This window comes from Megalopta genalis, chromosome 19, assembly GCF_051020955.1.
Source record: "Megalopta genalis isolate 19385.01 chromosome 19, iyMegGena1_principal, whole genome shotgun sequence".
NCBI lineage: Eukaryota > Metazoa > Arthropoda > Insecta > Hymenoptera > Halictidae > Megalopta > Megalopta genalis.
In genome coordinates this window covers 1941676-1953882 of record NC_135031.1, presented here as the reverse complement: position 1 = coordinate 1953882, position 12207 = coordinate 1941676, and the positions used below count along the sequence as shown (strand labels likewise).

The window sequence follows — 12207 nt, the reverse complement described above, 5'->3', positions numbered from 1 at the left end:
TTGTTCTCAAGGAGAGGACGAGCCGTGTTCCTCGGGAAATGCCAAACTCGATCTGATTTTCTTCGCTACTTGTGCTCTTGTCGCATAAAATGCATCGTAAGTAGACAATAGATCTTTGTGAAAAATATAAATGTCCTAAGTTGATCTTAACACTAAATTTAACGAGTTTACTGAAAGTAATCGACGTACGTTGCTTTATAAGAACGACAGTGCTGAATTTATGTCGACCTCTCAACAGCATTTTGGATCAAGGAAAAATATGTATCGTGAAACAAGTTTTAATTGAATTCCTGTTTTCATCGCTTGCTCCACAGACATGCTTATTTCCATAAGGATTCTCGACAGCATTATGCTGATTAGCTCTGCACTCGAATAAATCAGATCAAAACAACTCAGGAGCATAAATAAATACAGAAACGTTTCTAATCTTATATATTAAAATAAGAAAAACAAAGCCAAAAGCGTTTATTCTTTTATCTGATTCGAATAGTTCAAATAACTTCAGTATTTGAATATCAGTAAGTATAATTCAGTACAGATGGTTGTAAACAACGTAAAAATGTTTGACCTAGTTAATAATTTTAAGATGGATATGTTCCTACATTGATTCATACTGTCATAAAATGATAAGATTTTAGTATAAACAGCAGAGTTTTCATATAAATGAATATTTAATATAACATATGGATGTATAGATTGATAAATATAGATTGACAAAGTCAATATTCAAAACGCATTTTTACCAACAATGTGGCAAAACTATCTTCTTTTGTAGTTTCTCCTAAAAGAAGATACATATCAACAAATAATTTTTCCTTCAATTTAAAAATATTGTAGCTCAAATTAAATATTATTTGCACATTGGAAGTGACATTATTTGAAATATTATTTCAAATATTTGATGTAATAACATGTTATTTGAAATAATATTTCAAATAATGTCATTTCAAATGTGCAAATATTATTTAAAATAACATGATATTTTATTTCATAATTATTTCCATGCATGTGGTCGCTTTTAAAATAACAATATTTTATCGTATATAATCTTTCAAATAATGTCATCTCAAACATGTCCAAGTCTGATAAGAAGGACGTGGGTGAGGAAAATAGATAAATATGAATTATCGATTGGTTGTTACATTGCTGTCAGAGGTTAATGTGTCATGTGAAATTTATCAATTTAATTTATATAATAATATATAATTTATATATAATTATTTAATTGTAAATGTTTATTTAACTTTTTCTGTTGTAAAAAGAGATCTTACACCTTCTTCCATTCTAAATTCAGGAAAACTTCCACCGCGACCGAATCTTTTTCGCTATTTTTATCCAGCCAGCTTATTTCCCAAGGCAAAGCGTGAGCAACCTCCGTAGACACTATCGACGCATTTTCGTCGATCCTCGAGGATTTCATGTTCGACTGTGCAGAGGTGATGACGGGGTGACGATTCGAAGGAAACTCGAGTTGCTCGAGTAGAGCAGCTAGAAAGAGCAGCTAGAAAGAGCAGCTAGAAAGAGCACCGCACTAGAAAAAAAACTCTCGAGCGAGTCGACGCACCGCGATACACGACTTTCAGAATTTATTTCGAAGTGGCCTCTTCAGCATTTCAGTAAGATCATTAACGTCGTGTTTCGCCGCACTCAAAGCGAATCATTGCGTGCCCAAAAGGACGGGAGACCTGGCCAAGTCGAAGAGCCAATTCGAAATTCCAGGCTCCGATCGCCTTGTTACTTCTTCGCCTTTTGTCGAGGCTTTGCTTCGTTAAAAAGTTTGCGAACTTTAATTCCGCGGAAATTCTAGTCGCAAAAGAGTCACGGTTGACTATTTAATTGGCAGCCGCATAGAGACGTATTTACTGGATTTCACAAGCCAAAATTATTTTTTGCGCTTAATGTGTCCAAAATGTACCTGTTAATTTATTTATAACATTTACAAGTAGAAAAAATAATTATAAACGAATAAAAATTATTATAAACAAACAACAATAATTACAAACTAATACAAATTATTAAGGAAATATCTAAAATATGATTTTTATTATTTAATGGAATCAAAACATGCTTATTTATTTATTTATTTATGATATTTTAACATCATGAGAATAATTATAAGCATTGAGAAATAAATATTTCTATTACTTGAAAGGTATAAAAACTATATCATTATTAAAAAAACATGTAAAAGAAACTGAAAACAATCAAAATCGACGAAAAAAGGTCATGAAAAACAATGCGAAACTATCAAAGTGTATCAAAAACCATTAAAAACTATTTTATTAAAACTAACTATTTTATTAAAACTATTTTATTTGGTAAAAACAACTCGAGATAATTAAAAACTAATCAAAACAATTTTACACTTTAATTTTGTCTCATTGAATAAGTCATACTCTTATACAATAATAGGTATAATATATTATTTAATATGTGCCTTATTTTGCTCCATACACAGCAGTACAAAGAATAATTGTAAATGACACATTGACACATCTTGGCAGACAATTCGTTTTTGCATTCGAATGACGCGATTTTCAAGAACATCGGGACTCGCTTGAAAGCCTAAAAATTTCTTTCTTCGTTGCATCTCCATTTGCATCTTCTTCTTGCTTTGTTGTTTTCTTGCATCTTCAAACTTGAATAATTTTAAACAGACAAACAATAAAAAAGTGAAAATTGCTAGGAACTATAATGTATACCTGTTTAAAAAGTGTCTGTAAAGAAATAATGAACAAATTTACATCACATACAAACGATCCTAATAACTGTACGATATTTTAATTAATATAATATTTCAATAGTGCAGACAACCAACATTTTTCTTCTTACGCAAGATTTGAAAAATCATATTTTGGCCAGCTTTTTGGACCTGATACGGTAAATTTTCCCTAATTTGGGAAGAAGAAATACGATTATTCGAGTTTTGCGACTCGTTTTTATAGACACCGACTGTCAACAAATATAAAAAGAAGCCGCAAGACTCGAATAATCGCACTTCCTCTTCCCAAATTGTCCATTTTTGTGCACAATCCGAGTGTCAATTAGGGAGAATTTACTATACTCTACTAAGCTCCGCGACGATCTAGTGATTTATTGTGCATAAATTCTGCAGACCTAAGCTACGATCGGCCGAATCATTATTGATTAATGGCAAATGAAACTTCTTACGACCGAACGATTGGCTCGCTGTATTAGAAGAATTAGTCGTTCGAGAATGCTCGTTCACTCTCACCGTGAGACCTCTGCGATCCTTGTAGGCGGATCGAAATGTGAGAACGAGCCGTTTCCTTCTATGGTAACGCTGATCAACGCTTTCCACCGCTTTTTATTCATCTGTGACACAACACGTGCGCCGGCAGGTCTGAGGATACGTTCAATGAGATATTTTAACGTTCTGCTCTTTACCACGATCCTTCGCGGATCGTTTCGCGTCTCGTGTCGAACCCGCGTGCTGAAAACAAATATTAGCGAAACACTCGTTTGTGCACTGCCACTAAAAAGTACGTGGGCGATCTATTAATTGCAATCACCTAAATATAATTGCAAACCCATTGACTTTATAAATTTTATGCATCACATTTTTCACTGTATCATTAGGTAACTAAGTATGAACTTGCACATTCACTCTACAATTTTATTATAAAATTTATGCATTTCACATTTAGTGACCCGACAGTAAAGATTTCATGATTTAGTTAGTCCATATATGGTTCATATGTGTTCATATGGTTCCATATATACTCAGTTATTAATAGACTGTGGTCTCTTTATGGAAAATAAAAATTATCTTCATCGATTCCAACAAACATGAGTCAGATAGAAATGACATATCATTTTTAATAATTTTAGCGAAATCAAAATAATACAATAGATGTTTTCAAACTCTTTGAATGTTTTCATTATCTTAAGTTTCACGAAGCCATTTTTATTACAAATGCATAAAATCCGCGGTGTAGTCGTTAATGATTGTAAGTCTTACGAATGTCAGTTTTCAATATTTATTTTAGAACATTGCAAATAAAGAAGTTTCAAATGGATCACTGTAAATTCAAAGAAATTGAAATGGCAAGTTAGTAAAAATAAGATACATGCATATTTTGCGGTGTAATTGGACAATGTTTCAGAATCATGAAAGAATATTCAATATATTTTTATATCATTAAATGTACAAATACTTCATAACTAGACTGTGGATTTTATGCATTCAGGAGAAAAGTAAAACCGTGAAACGGTTTTCAATTCAGTATCAAAAGATTCGAATGATTTTTGTAGTATTTTAAGATCTCTCGACTTTTACAGGTTTAATTTCAACCTCATGTGAATGTCACTAATTGAATTTAAATAGGAAACTAATATGACTTATTCGATAAATATAAAGTTAATTATACTAAAGGCACAGTAATTGACTATCCCACAGTAACTTGCTCCACTACCCTAGTTTGCATTCATCTTTACACAGAAAACATATTTACGTTTCTGTGGATGCAACACATTTCACATAAAATCGCTCGAGCTTCCACATTCGATTTTTCTATTCCCGACTATGTCGAGCCTCGCTGCATCGAAAAATACACCGGGTGTCTCGCATTCGTGCTCTATTATTATCACCAGTGGCTAGACGTTGTTTGCCCACGTCGCATCGGACGAGACGCGCCGGTTTCGTCGAAGCAACGTTCTGTTTGTCGAAGAGTTATACTCGCGAAAGAATGTGATTTCTCGTGACATCCGACTGGTCTGCGCAAGTAGGTAGCCGGTCGTCATACCGAGCCTACGCGGCTCGGAACAGTCCACGCAAAACGGAGAGGAAGCTTGGGATCCCGTGCAGACGCGGGACTGGCTGGCTCCGCGGATGGAATACGTGATCACCCTATTAATTAGTTGTGCAACGAGTCGACAACACCCGGAGCATAACGAAAATTATACCGTTGCGATTTATGGGAGCGTTGTCGAGCCGCCGTCCGTCTTTAGCAATCAATGGCCAGTGCCGTAGCGTTTCGAGCATCGTTTGCTCCATACCGCTATACAAACGAAACTATGGAACAGCAGAAAAATTTGGGATTAACAAAGAGTCATTTTTGGACCGCGAAGTTGGATTTTTATATAGTCGGGAGTAACAAAGTCATGGCTACTCAGACCATACCCCACGGAGGGATCGAGATAAGACAGTTTTCTGACAGAATTTTAACTCGATTCAGAAAGGTTTGGCTTCTCTTAGATTGTTATGGATAACATATGCGAATAAATAACCGTGGTACTAATTTAAATTCGTTGGAAATGAGAGCAACAAAGCCACGCCCACTTGGAGCATTTTACATAAGAAGTGAAATTCTGACTAAATTTGAAAAGGATTAACTTATTCTAGGCTGATCTGAATCAGATGCACACATAAGTGGCATTATTTTAAAGTCGTTCAAAGTGAGAGCAACAAAGCCACGCCCACTCGAAGTATGTATGAAAGGAACAAGATACATAACTTCTTCGAAGTTGCTTTGGATCAGATGTATAAACAAATGGCATCACGAACCACTGCCCTAAATTCATCGGAAATAAGGGCAACGATGTCACGCCTACTCGGAGCATTTTAAATAAAAATAGCGTGATGGATAAACTCTTGTCAGAACTCTTGACTAAATTTCAAAAGATACAACTTCTTTTCGATAGCTATGGATCTTGCACACAAAGAAATGGCACTACATATATGAGACTGTTTTAAATCTACCGATGGCGAGGACAACAAAGCTACACTTGAAGCGCTTGAAGTAAAGAAAACAAGATAGACAGACTCCTCTTCGATTTTATCTTAAGCCAATTTTATTTCATGTCCTTGTTTTCGGTGAAATTACGAGTGTATTGTTTGTATTTCTCTATCAGTCCGTATTCGATATCGTCTTCTCTTCATCTTGGTTTATTCCATGCCCTTGTTTTCGACTTTCTACTACATTGATCGTCCATCTTGTTAATTTGATACCAATGAACAAATTGAGAAAAGCGAGAACGTTTGGACAAACCTCTGTCCGTAACAAATGTTAGGGCATGCAGATTCTCAACAACCATTGTTGCTCAGACACCGTGACCGCTTCATGGTTCGAGAGTGAAATCTTGTCCTTGACACAGTTGTCCTTTATCGCCGCGATCACACAATGCGACAGTGAACAACTGACATTGTCGTTGAACAATAACAGTTCCAGCAGATTCGCTCATGTTATGTTTCTCGGCTCGAAGCACAGTGGAATGTTAGGTCCAAAAAGCTAGCCAGATAGCGATTTTTTAAAATTTGTGTTCATTTTTTTATGGACACCTTTTAAGCAAGTATACAATGTAGTTTTCAGCAATTTTCACTTTTCTTTTATTGTTTTTTTTTTATTTAAGACGATTTAAGTTCGAAGATGCCTTATAATTTATAGGTGATTTATTAAATAAGACAAAACCAAAGTATAAGATTGTTTTGAATAGTTTTACATTGTTTTTAGATTCTCTTACTATAACCAATACTTTTTAATACTTTTACAATAGTTTATGACGGTTTTCAATACATCGTAATAATTTCATGTAGTTTTTCATGATCTTTAATTTGTTTTTGATTCATTTTGATAATTTTGTTTTCAGTTTTTTTACATGTTTTTTAGTAATTATATAGTCTTCATACAACGGGAATAATAATAAAATTTGCTTTAATGTTTAAAATTATTCCCATTATGTTAATACACCAAGAATAAATCTAAATTGATTAAATAATAGAAATAATATTTTACATATCTTATTAATAATTTATATTTGTCTATAATTATCTTTTTTAAGCTAAAATTATATAGTGAACAAAATAATTTTAGCGAGCAAAATCGGGCGAATACCCGACTGCACATCGAGCTAACACCAGCAAAGCTTGAATCCGAATTTTGCGTGTAAATAATGAATTATTGTACTCGATACTTCTGCGTTGAAGCAACGATCTCTTCGGCTATCAATATCAACTGGCAGAACTTCGTCTAACGCTGCTTCGTTGGTTATTGGGAGTATCGAATAAATGCATCTCAGGCACGCATATTGCTAATAGATCAAAAAGTCGGATCACGCGATGGCTCGCGGTTCGTTGCTAGTCGACAGCGAATTTCCTATTCGGTACATCGGAAAAAGTGAACGTTTGACGCAATTTCGATAGCGTGGGTTGACAGTCGAAAACAGAGTTTCCACGTTGACAACATCTCTTTTATTCGAGCTCGATATTTGGCACGATTCTGTAACTTTTTAACATACTGACGAACAGGGACGAAAATGGGGGTCGAACGGATGGCGTGGGAAACAAACTCTTTGTTGCGATAAGCTCGACAGAAACTCCTTCGTTTTAGAGTTACAAAACTCGCAATATGATTGTAAGAAATATCAAGCTGGACCATGCGTAGCTTTTCATTTCTTACTGTACATAATTCCTAATACTAAAAGTATCGAGCCCTAAAATCGAATATAGTGTGTATTATTTTATAAGAATGATAGGGTTGGATTTATTTAACCTCTTGCACTATAACAACAAGTCAGACAAGCGCAGAGTTGGGCAAAAAGTAATATGATTAATGATTAACAATTATGACTCGTTAGTTATTATAACTAATTTATAATATTATAATATTAATAACAATTATATAATATAATAATAATATAATATTATAATATTATAACTAATTTATAATAATTTATAATAACTAAGGAATTATAATCGTTAATTATCAAACAGCTTACTTTCTGTCCAATTAATATAAATTAATTACAATCGTGAATCAGTAATCAGATTACTTTTTGTCGAATTGTTATAAATCAATTACAATAACTAACGAGTCATAACCAGAGTACTTTTTGCCTAATTATTATCACTATTATTATTATTTTGACTGGTTTGATAGACTAGCATCTGCATATTTTACAATGTAAAATTTATTTTATGAAATTAGTTGTGTTTCTAAAACTATTGAAGCTTCCTGTAACATCTGAGCAATGCATAAAGAAGATCGTGTTTATCAAGCAAACAGCACAAAAATGATCCCGTTTACAACGGGATACAACACTCAGCAATACACAGCCTTCATCGAACAATGCTGTAGCATTTAGTATGTAAATTAATTTCAAATAAATATTTAAATGAGAAACGGTTTCCCTTCTTGTTAGACAGAAGTGCAAACACTTATGAATCAACCCAAGGTTTGATAAATACGAGGTATGGTTAAAAAGTAACCCGACTCAATTTCTTCGCGGCAGTATCAAATGAAGTATATTATTTTGAAAGCTCTTGTGTATTATCTTTGTGTATTATACGAACACGAACATCTTCTGCAGGATTACAGTTACGTCGTCCTTAGAACTTCGATTTTATTTTCGGAAACAAGAAGATACAAAGCAGAAACATGCTGAAGTACTTGGAACGTCTCTCTGTGGCAGATCTTTGCAATTTGATAAAAAGAAGAAACATCACGTTCATCCAGCGTTATTCAGGGTCGATGTTGAGTGTGACTCGTGCGTCTGCTAAATTGCTCGTAGCATACGTTAGAATGTTCAGAGCTCGATGAAATTTCACAGACTGATATACATACATACAGATAAGTAGACCGTGGATCTTTATGCAAATTCTCATTTCCACACGTCATTTTACGAAAATAAAAATTGGAGAAACGTCTTTCGTCGATTGACTCCCGACTTTCTTTCTTTATATTAATACAATATTTTGAATAAAATTTCGAATAAAATTGTGCTCGAAATATTCGGAGAATTCGTTTAAAATACTCGAACAAAATCTGATTCGAAGTATTTATTTGAAACATTATACGAACACAATTTTATTCGAAATATTTTTCGAATAAAATATTATTCGAACAATTTATTTGCAATATTACTCGAATAAAATTTTATCCGAACAATTTATTCGAAATATTTTTCGAATACAGTTTTATGCGAAGGATTTATTCGATTACAGTTTTATGCGAAGAATTTATTCGAATACAGTTTTATGCGAAGAATTTATTCGAAATGTTATTCGAATAAAATTTTATCGAATTCGATTTATTCGCGATCCAATCTCGTACATTGTTTAGAATAATCGATTCTCGGGAACATAATCGAGGGTCAGATTTGACCCGACCATCGGGGGAGAGGGTCGCGTGCTCGCACGTTTCGCAATCCAGATGGAGTTTATCGTAATCGCGTGGCCTACATAACACGGTATCACAGAGAGTCTCGGAACTTACATAAACGGTGGTGACGGTTGCGTTTCTAACCATGTCTCTGACGTCGTCTATTTCTCGTCTGGACGTCCCAGGCGCCGCGGTGGGCGCCAGCATCACCTCACTCGTCATCCTGGAAATCGCTGTCTCTCAGACAATAACGTCACCAGAAATACCACTGCACAATATACGATTTATACCTCCGCAGGAGCATCGAGATCCCGGAACTTCTAGCCGGCCGAGTCTCGCTTGGACACTGATATCCACGAACACTTTGAACCATTTAGTCCCTCGTAACACTACTCTCGTAAAGGATACACTGCAAGGTTCGCCGGGCGCTGCAAGGATTCAGATGTTTCAACTACTGCGGTTCGAATTGTACAGAAACCCCCTGACCATTGAAAACGTTTCATATTTTTTGCTTTAAATCTGTATCATAAATGGCAAATTTTTTATTGGTGTTCATGCATTGAAAACGTTTCACATTGCTAACTCTGAATCTGTGTCAGAAATGGCACACTATCTATAGGTGTTCGTATATCAAAAATGTTTAATATCATTAGCTCTGAATCTATGTTACAAATGGCACATTGTCTACGGGTATTCACATATTGAAAACGTTCTATTTTTCTACTTCTAAATCCGAGTTATTAATGGCAAATTGTCACTGTGTCCGCGTATTACGAACGTTTCATTTTGCTAGCTCTAAATCTGCATCGTAAATTGTAAATTGTCTATGGGCGTTCGTGCATTGGGAACGTCTCACTTTTCTAGTTCTTAATAACGAATTGTCTATGAGCGTTCGGATGTCAAAAATGCAACACGAGTTTTCTGCATCAAGTGCAAGGAATATCGAACGGATGAACACTTCAATCGTTCTTTAATTATTTCAACAAGTCACTGTTTCAAACAGTGATATTCTACTATTATTTTCAGTTTTCTACAGTTTCATATTGCAATTCATTTTTATCAGGAATGGATACGATTCAATGTTTATTTATTAAATAAAATCTGACGAACAGGTAAATGTACGAATTGATATTCATTGTATATAATTGATTTTCATTATACATTGTAATGATAATTTCAATTTATCAATACGTCACGCTACACTGCGGATCTTTCTGCAAAATGGTAATTTTCAGCATCGATTTCGAGAAATAGTAATCAAAATAGAAATGCCTTTCGTTCTTCAATTATTCTAATAAATTCATCTAACATATTTATATTCTTGATTGCTTTTAATCTTATCAACGTTAGAAAATGCACCAACTCATTTCGATCGTAAATGCATCTAATTCAATACTACTGGTTTAATTCTGTGTGCCGGGTGTTCTTCTTTGAATGTCACTGAGAACATCTGGATCGTGTTCGAGTCACTTCTCTGCGCGTGGCTAAACCGATTATTCTATCAAAATCTTCCTACAAAATTTTCTATAGCAGTTGCAATATACATACAATTTGCAATATACAAATTCATTTCTCTTTTATACTTCTCCGAAGATAACCGAAGATAATCGATCGTTTCATGTTCCACGAACTAATTTTTTTAATACAGACGAATAAAACGCGCAATGGATCATCGCAATGTTTAACAAATGATTTCGACAAAATCATGAGGAAATGATTCAAATTCAGTGGCCAGGGATTGCATCTGCACATCCGATCAACTCACAGCAACTGCCGTACGAGGACAATTCATTCACGAACGCACGAACATTCGACGCGAAGCACGAAGAACAATAAAAGCAGCGTAGCACATTGTTTTTCCACTTTGCCGCACCGCGCACTGCGCAGGGCTGATCAATCGAAGCAAGTTCGCGCGAAGTTCGGTAGCCGAAACTTCAACGTTCCACCAAATCACATATTTCGTAGCACCGCACGAAATGTCGGGGAACAATCGAACCGAACCGAAACGCGATCAAAGCGATAAACTTGGACGAGAATTCGGTTCGCTTCTGCTCCGTTGATCTTCGCGGTAGCCCGCGCGTAGATCATCTTCCGTTGGTGTAGATCTCCTCGCAGTTGTCGCGTTATCCGAGCACAACGAACGGCAGAGTAGTTTCGCGGAGGCGCGAGTTCGCTCGGTAATTTTCTGGCTCGATTTTCGGATCGATCAGAGTGGTACCGTCGTTTTCGAATCCGTCGAGAAGATCGCGGGGGTGGTGCCGGATCGCGGCGCGTCGATCGGCGGCGATCGAGCCGCCAGAGAACGGAACTGACCGCGAATAACAGATGTGTTCCGAGTTTGGAACGAGACTAGAGGCGAAACGTGGCTTCATTCTCTCGGGAGAGAGAGAGCGTGGTGAGACGACGACGGCTCGTGGTGGCTGCGTGAGTCAGCTGGCGGTGCCTCAGCCCGTGCACTCGTACAAACTGGGATCGTTAGGTCGACGGAATAGAGAGAAGGGGGATGGGGAGGGGGCGGACGAATCATTCTGATTCACATAAAATCAGCCCCGTGTGCCGCAGCTGCGATTACCGCTGGTGAATGGATACCAAAAGCTCGGACGTTTCACGGGATCCCGTGAAAAGTCAATCTTTTCTTCTTTTCGAACGCGCGACGAACTTTCCGCCGCGCGATTCGACCCAATTGGGTCTTACACGAGGCTTGGTTTACGGGGCGCTAAAAGCTGCTCTAAAAGTCTCAGATTGCTTTATAAGAGTAACGATAATATTTCCCAATAGGACGTGTCGCTAATTACCAAGATGTCGACGCGACTTCGATCCTTTAACAAGTTCCGTGTAGATGCACGTTATAATACGTTTAAGACTGATGAATATGTGTCCACCAGAAGAATGAGACATTACACAAAAGCGGTATAGGACAAAGGATGTATCAATCTTTGGTCGAAAAATCAAACGGTCTGAGAGAAAAATCGAGCAAAAAGAGCTCAGCACGAAACGTGCTGTTAAATACAGAACAGAAAAACAGAATTATATACAGGGTGAGTCACAAATTAGTCCCCACGATTTTGCAGCCCCGCGTCCTAACCTT

At 36.1% G+C, this 12207-nt stretch overlaps 1 protein-coding gene across 20 annotated transcripts in view; it reads right to left on the bottom strand.

Annotated features, from left to right (window-relative positions):
- Patronin (calmodulin-regulated spectrin-associated protein patronin) overlaps positions 1 to 12207 on the bottom strand; it is a 123123-nt gene that overhangs the window by 90401 nt on the left and 20515 nt on the right. Inside the window, exons 1-3 of one of the 20 annotated variants that reach the window (XM_076527330.1) lie at positions 10885 to 11163; positions 9410 to 9547; positions 9234 to 9342 (exon numbers count right to left, since the gene is read on the bottom strand). The exons of the other annotated variants lie outside the window; for them this stretch is intronic. Coding sequence (XP_076383445.1) covers positions 9234 to 9342; positions 9410 to 9492 — 192 coding nt within the window. The 5' untranslated portion in view covers positions 9493 to 9547; positions 10885 to 11163. Of the gene's footprint in view, positions 1 to 9233; positions 9343 to 9409; positions 9548 to 10884; positions 11164 to 12207 lie in introns of those variants that run through there. 20 annotated transcript variants of the gene reach the window in all.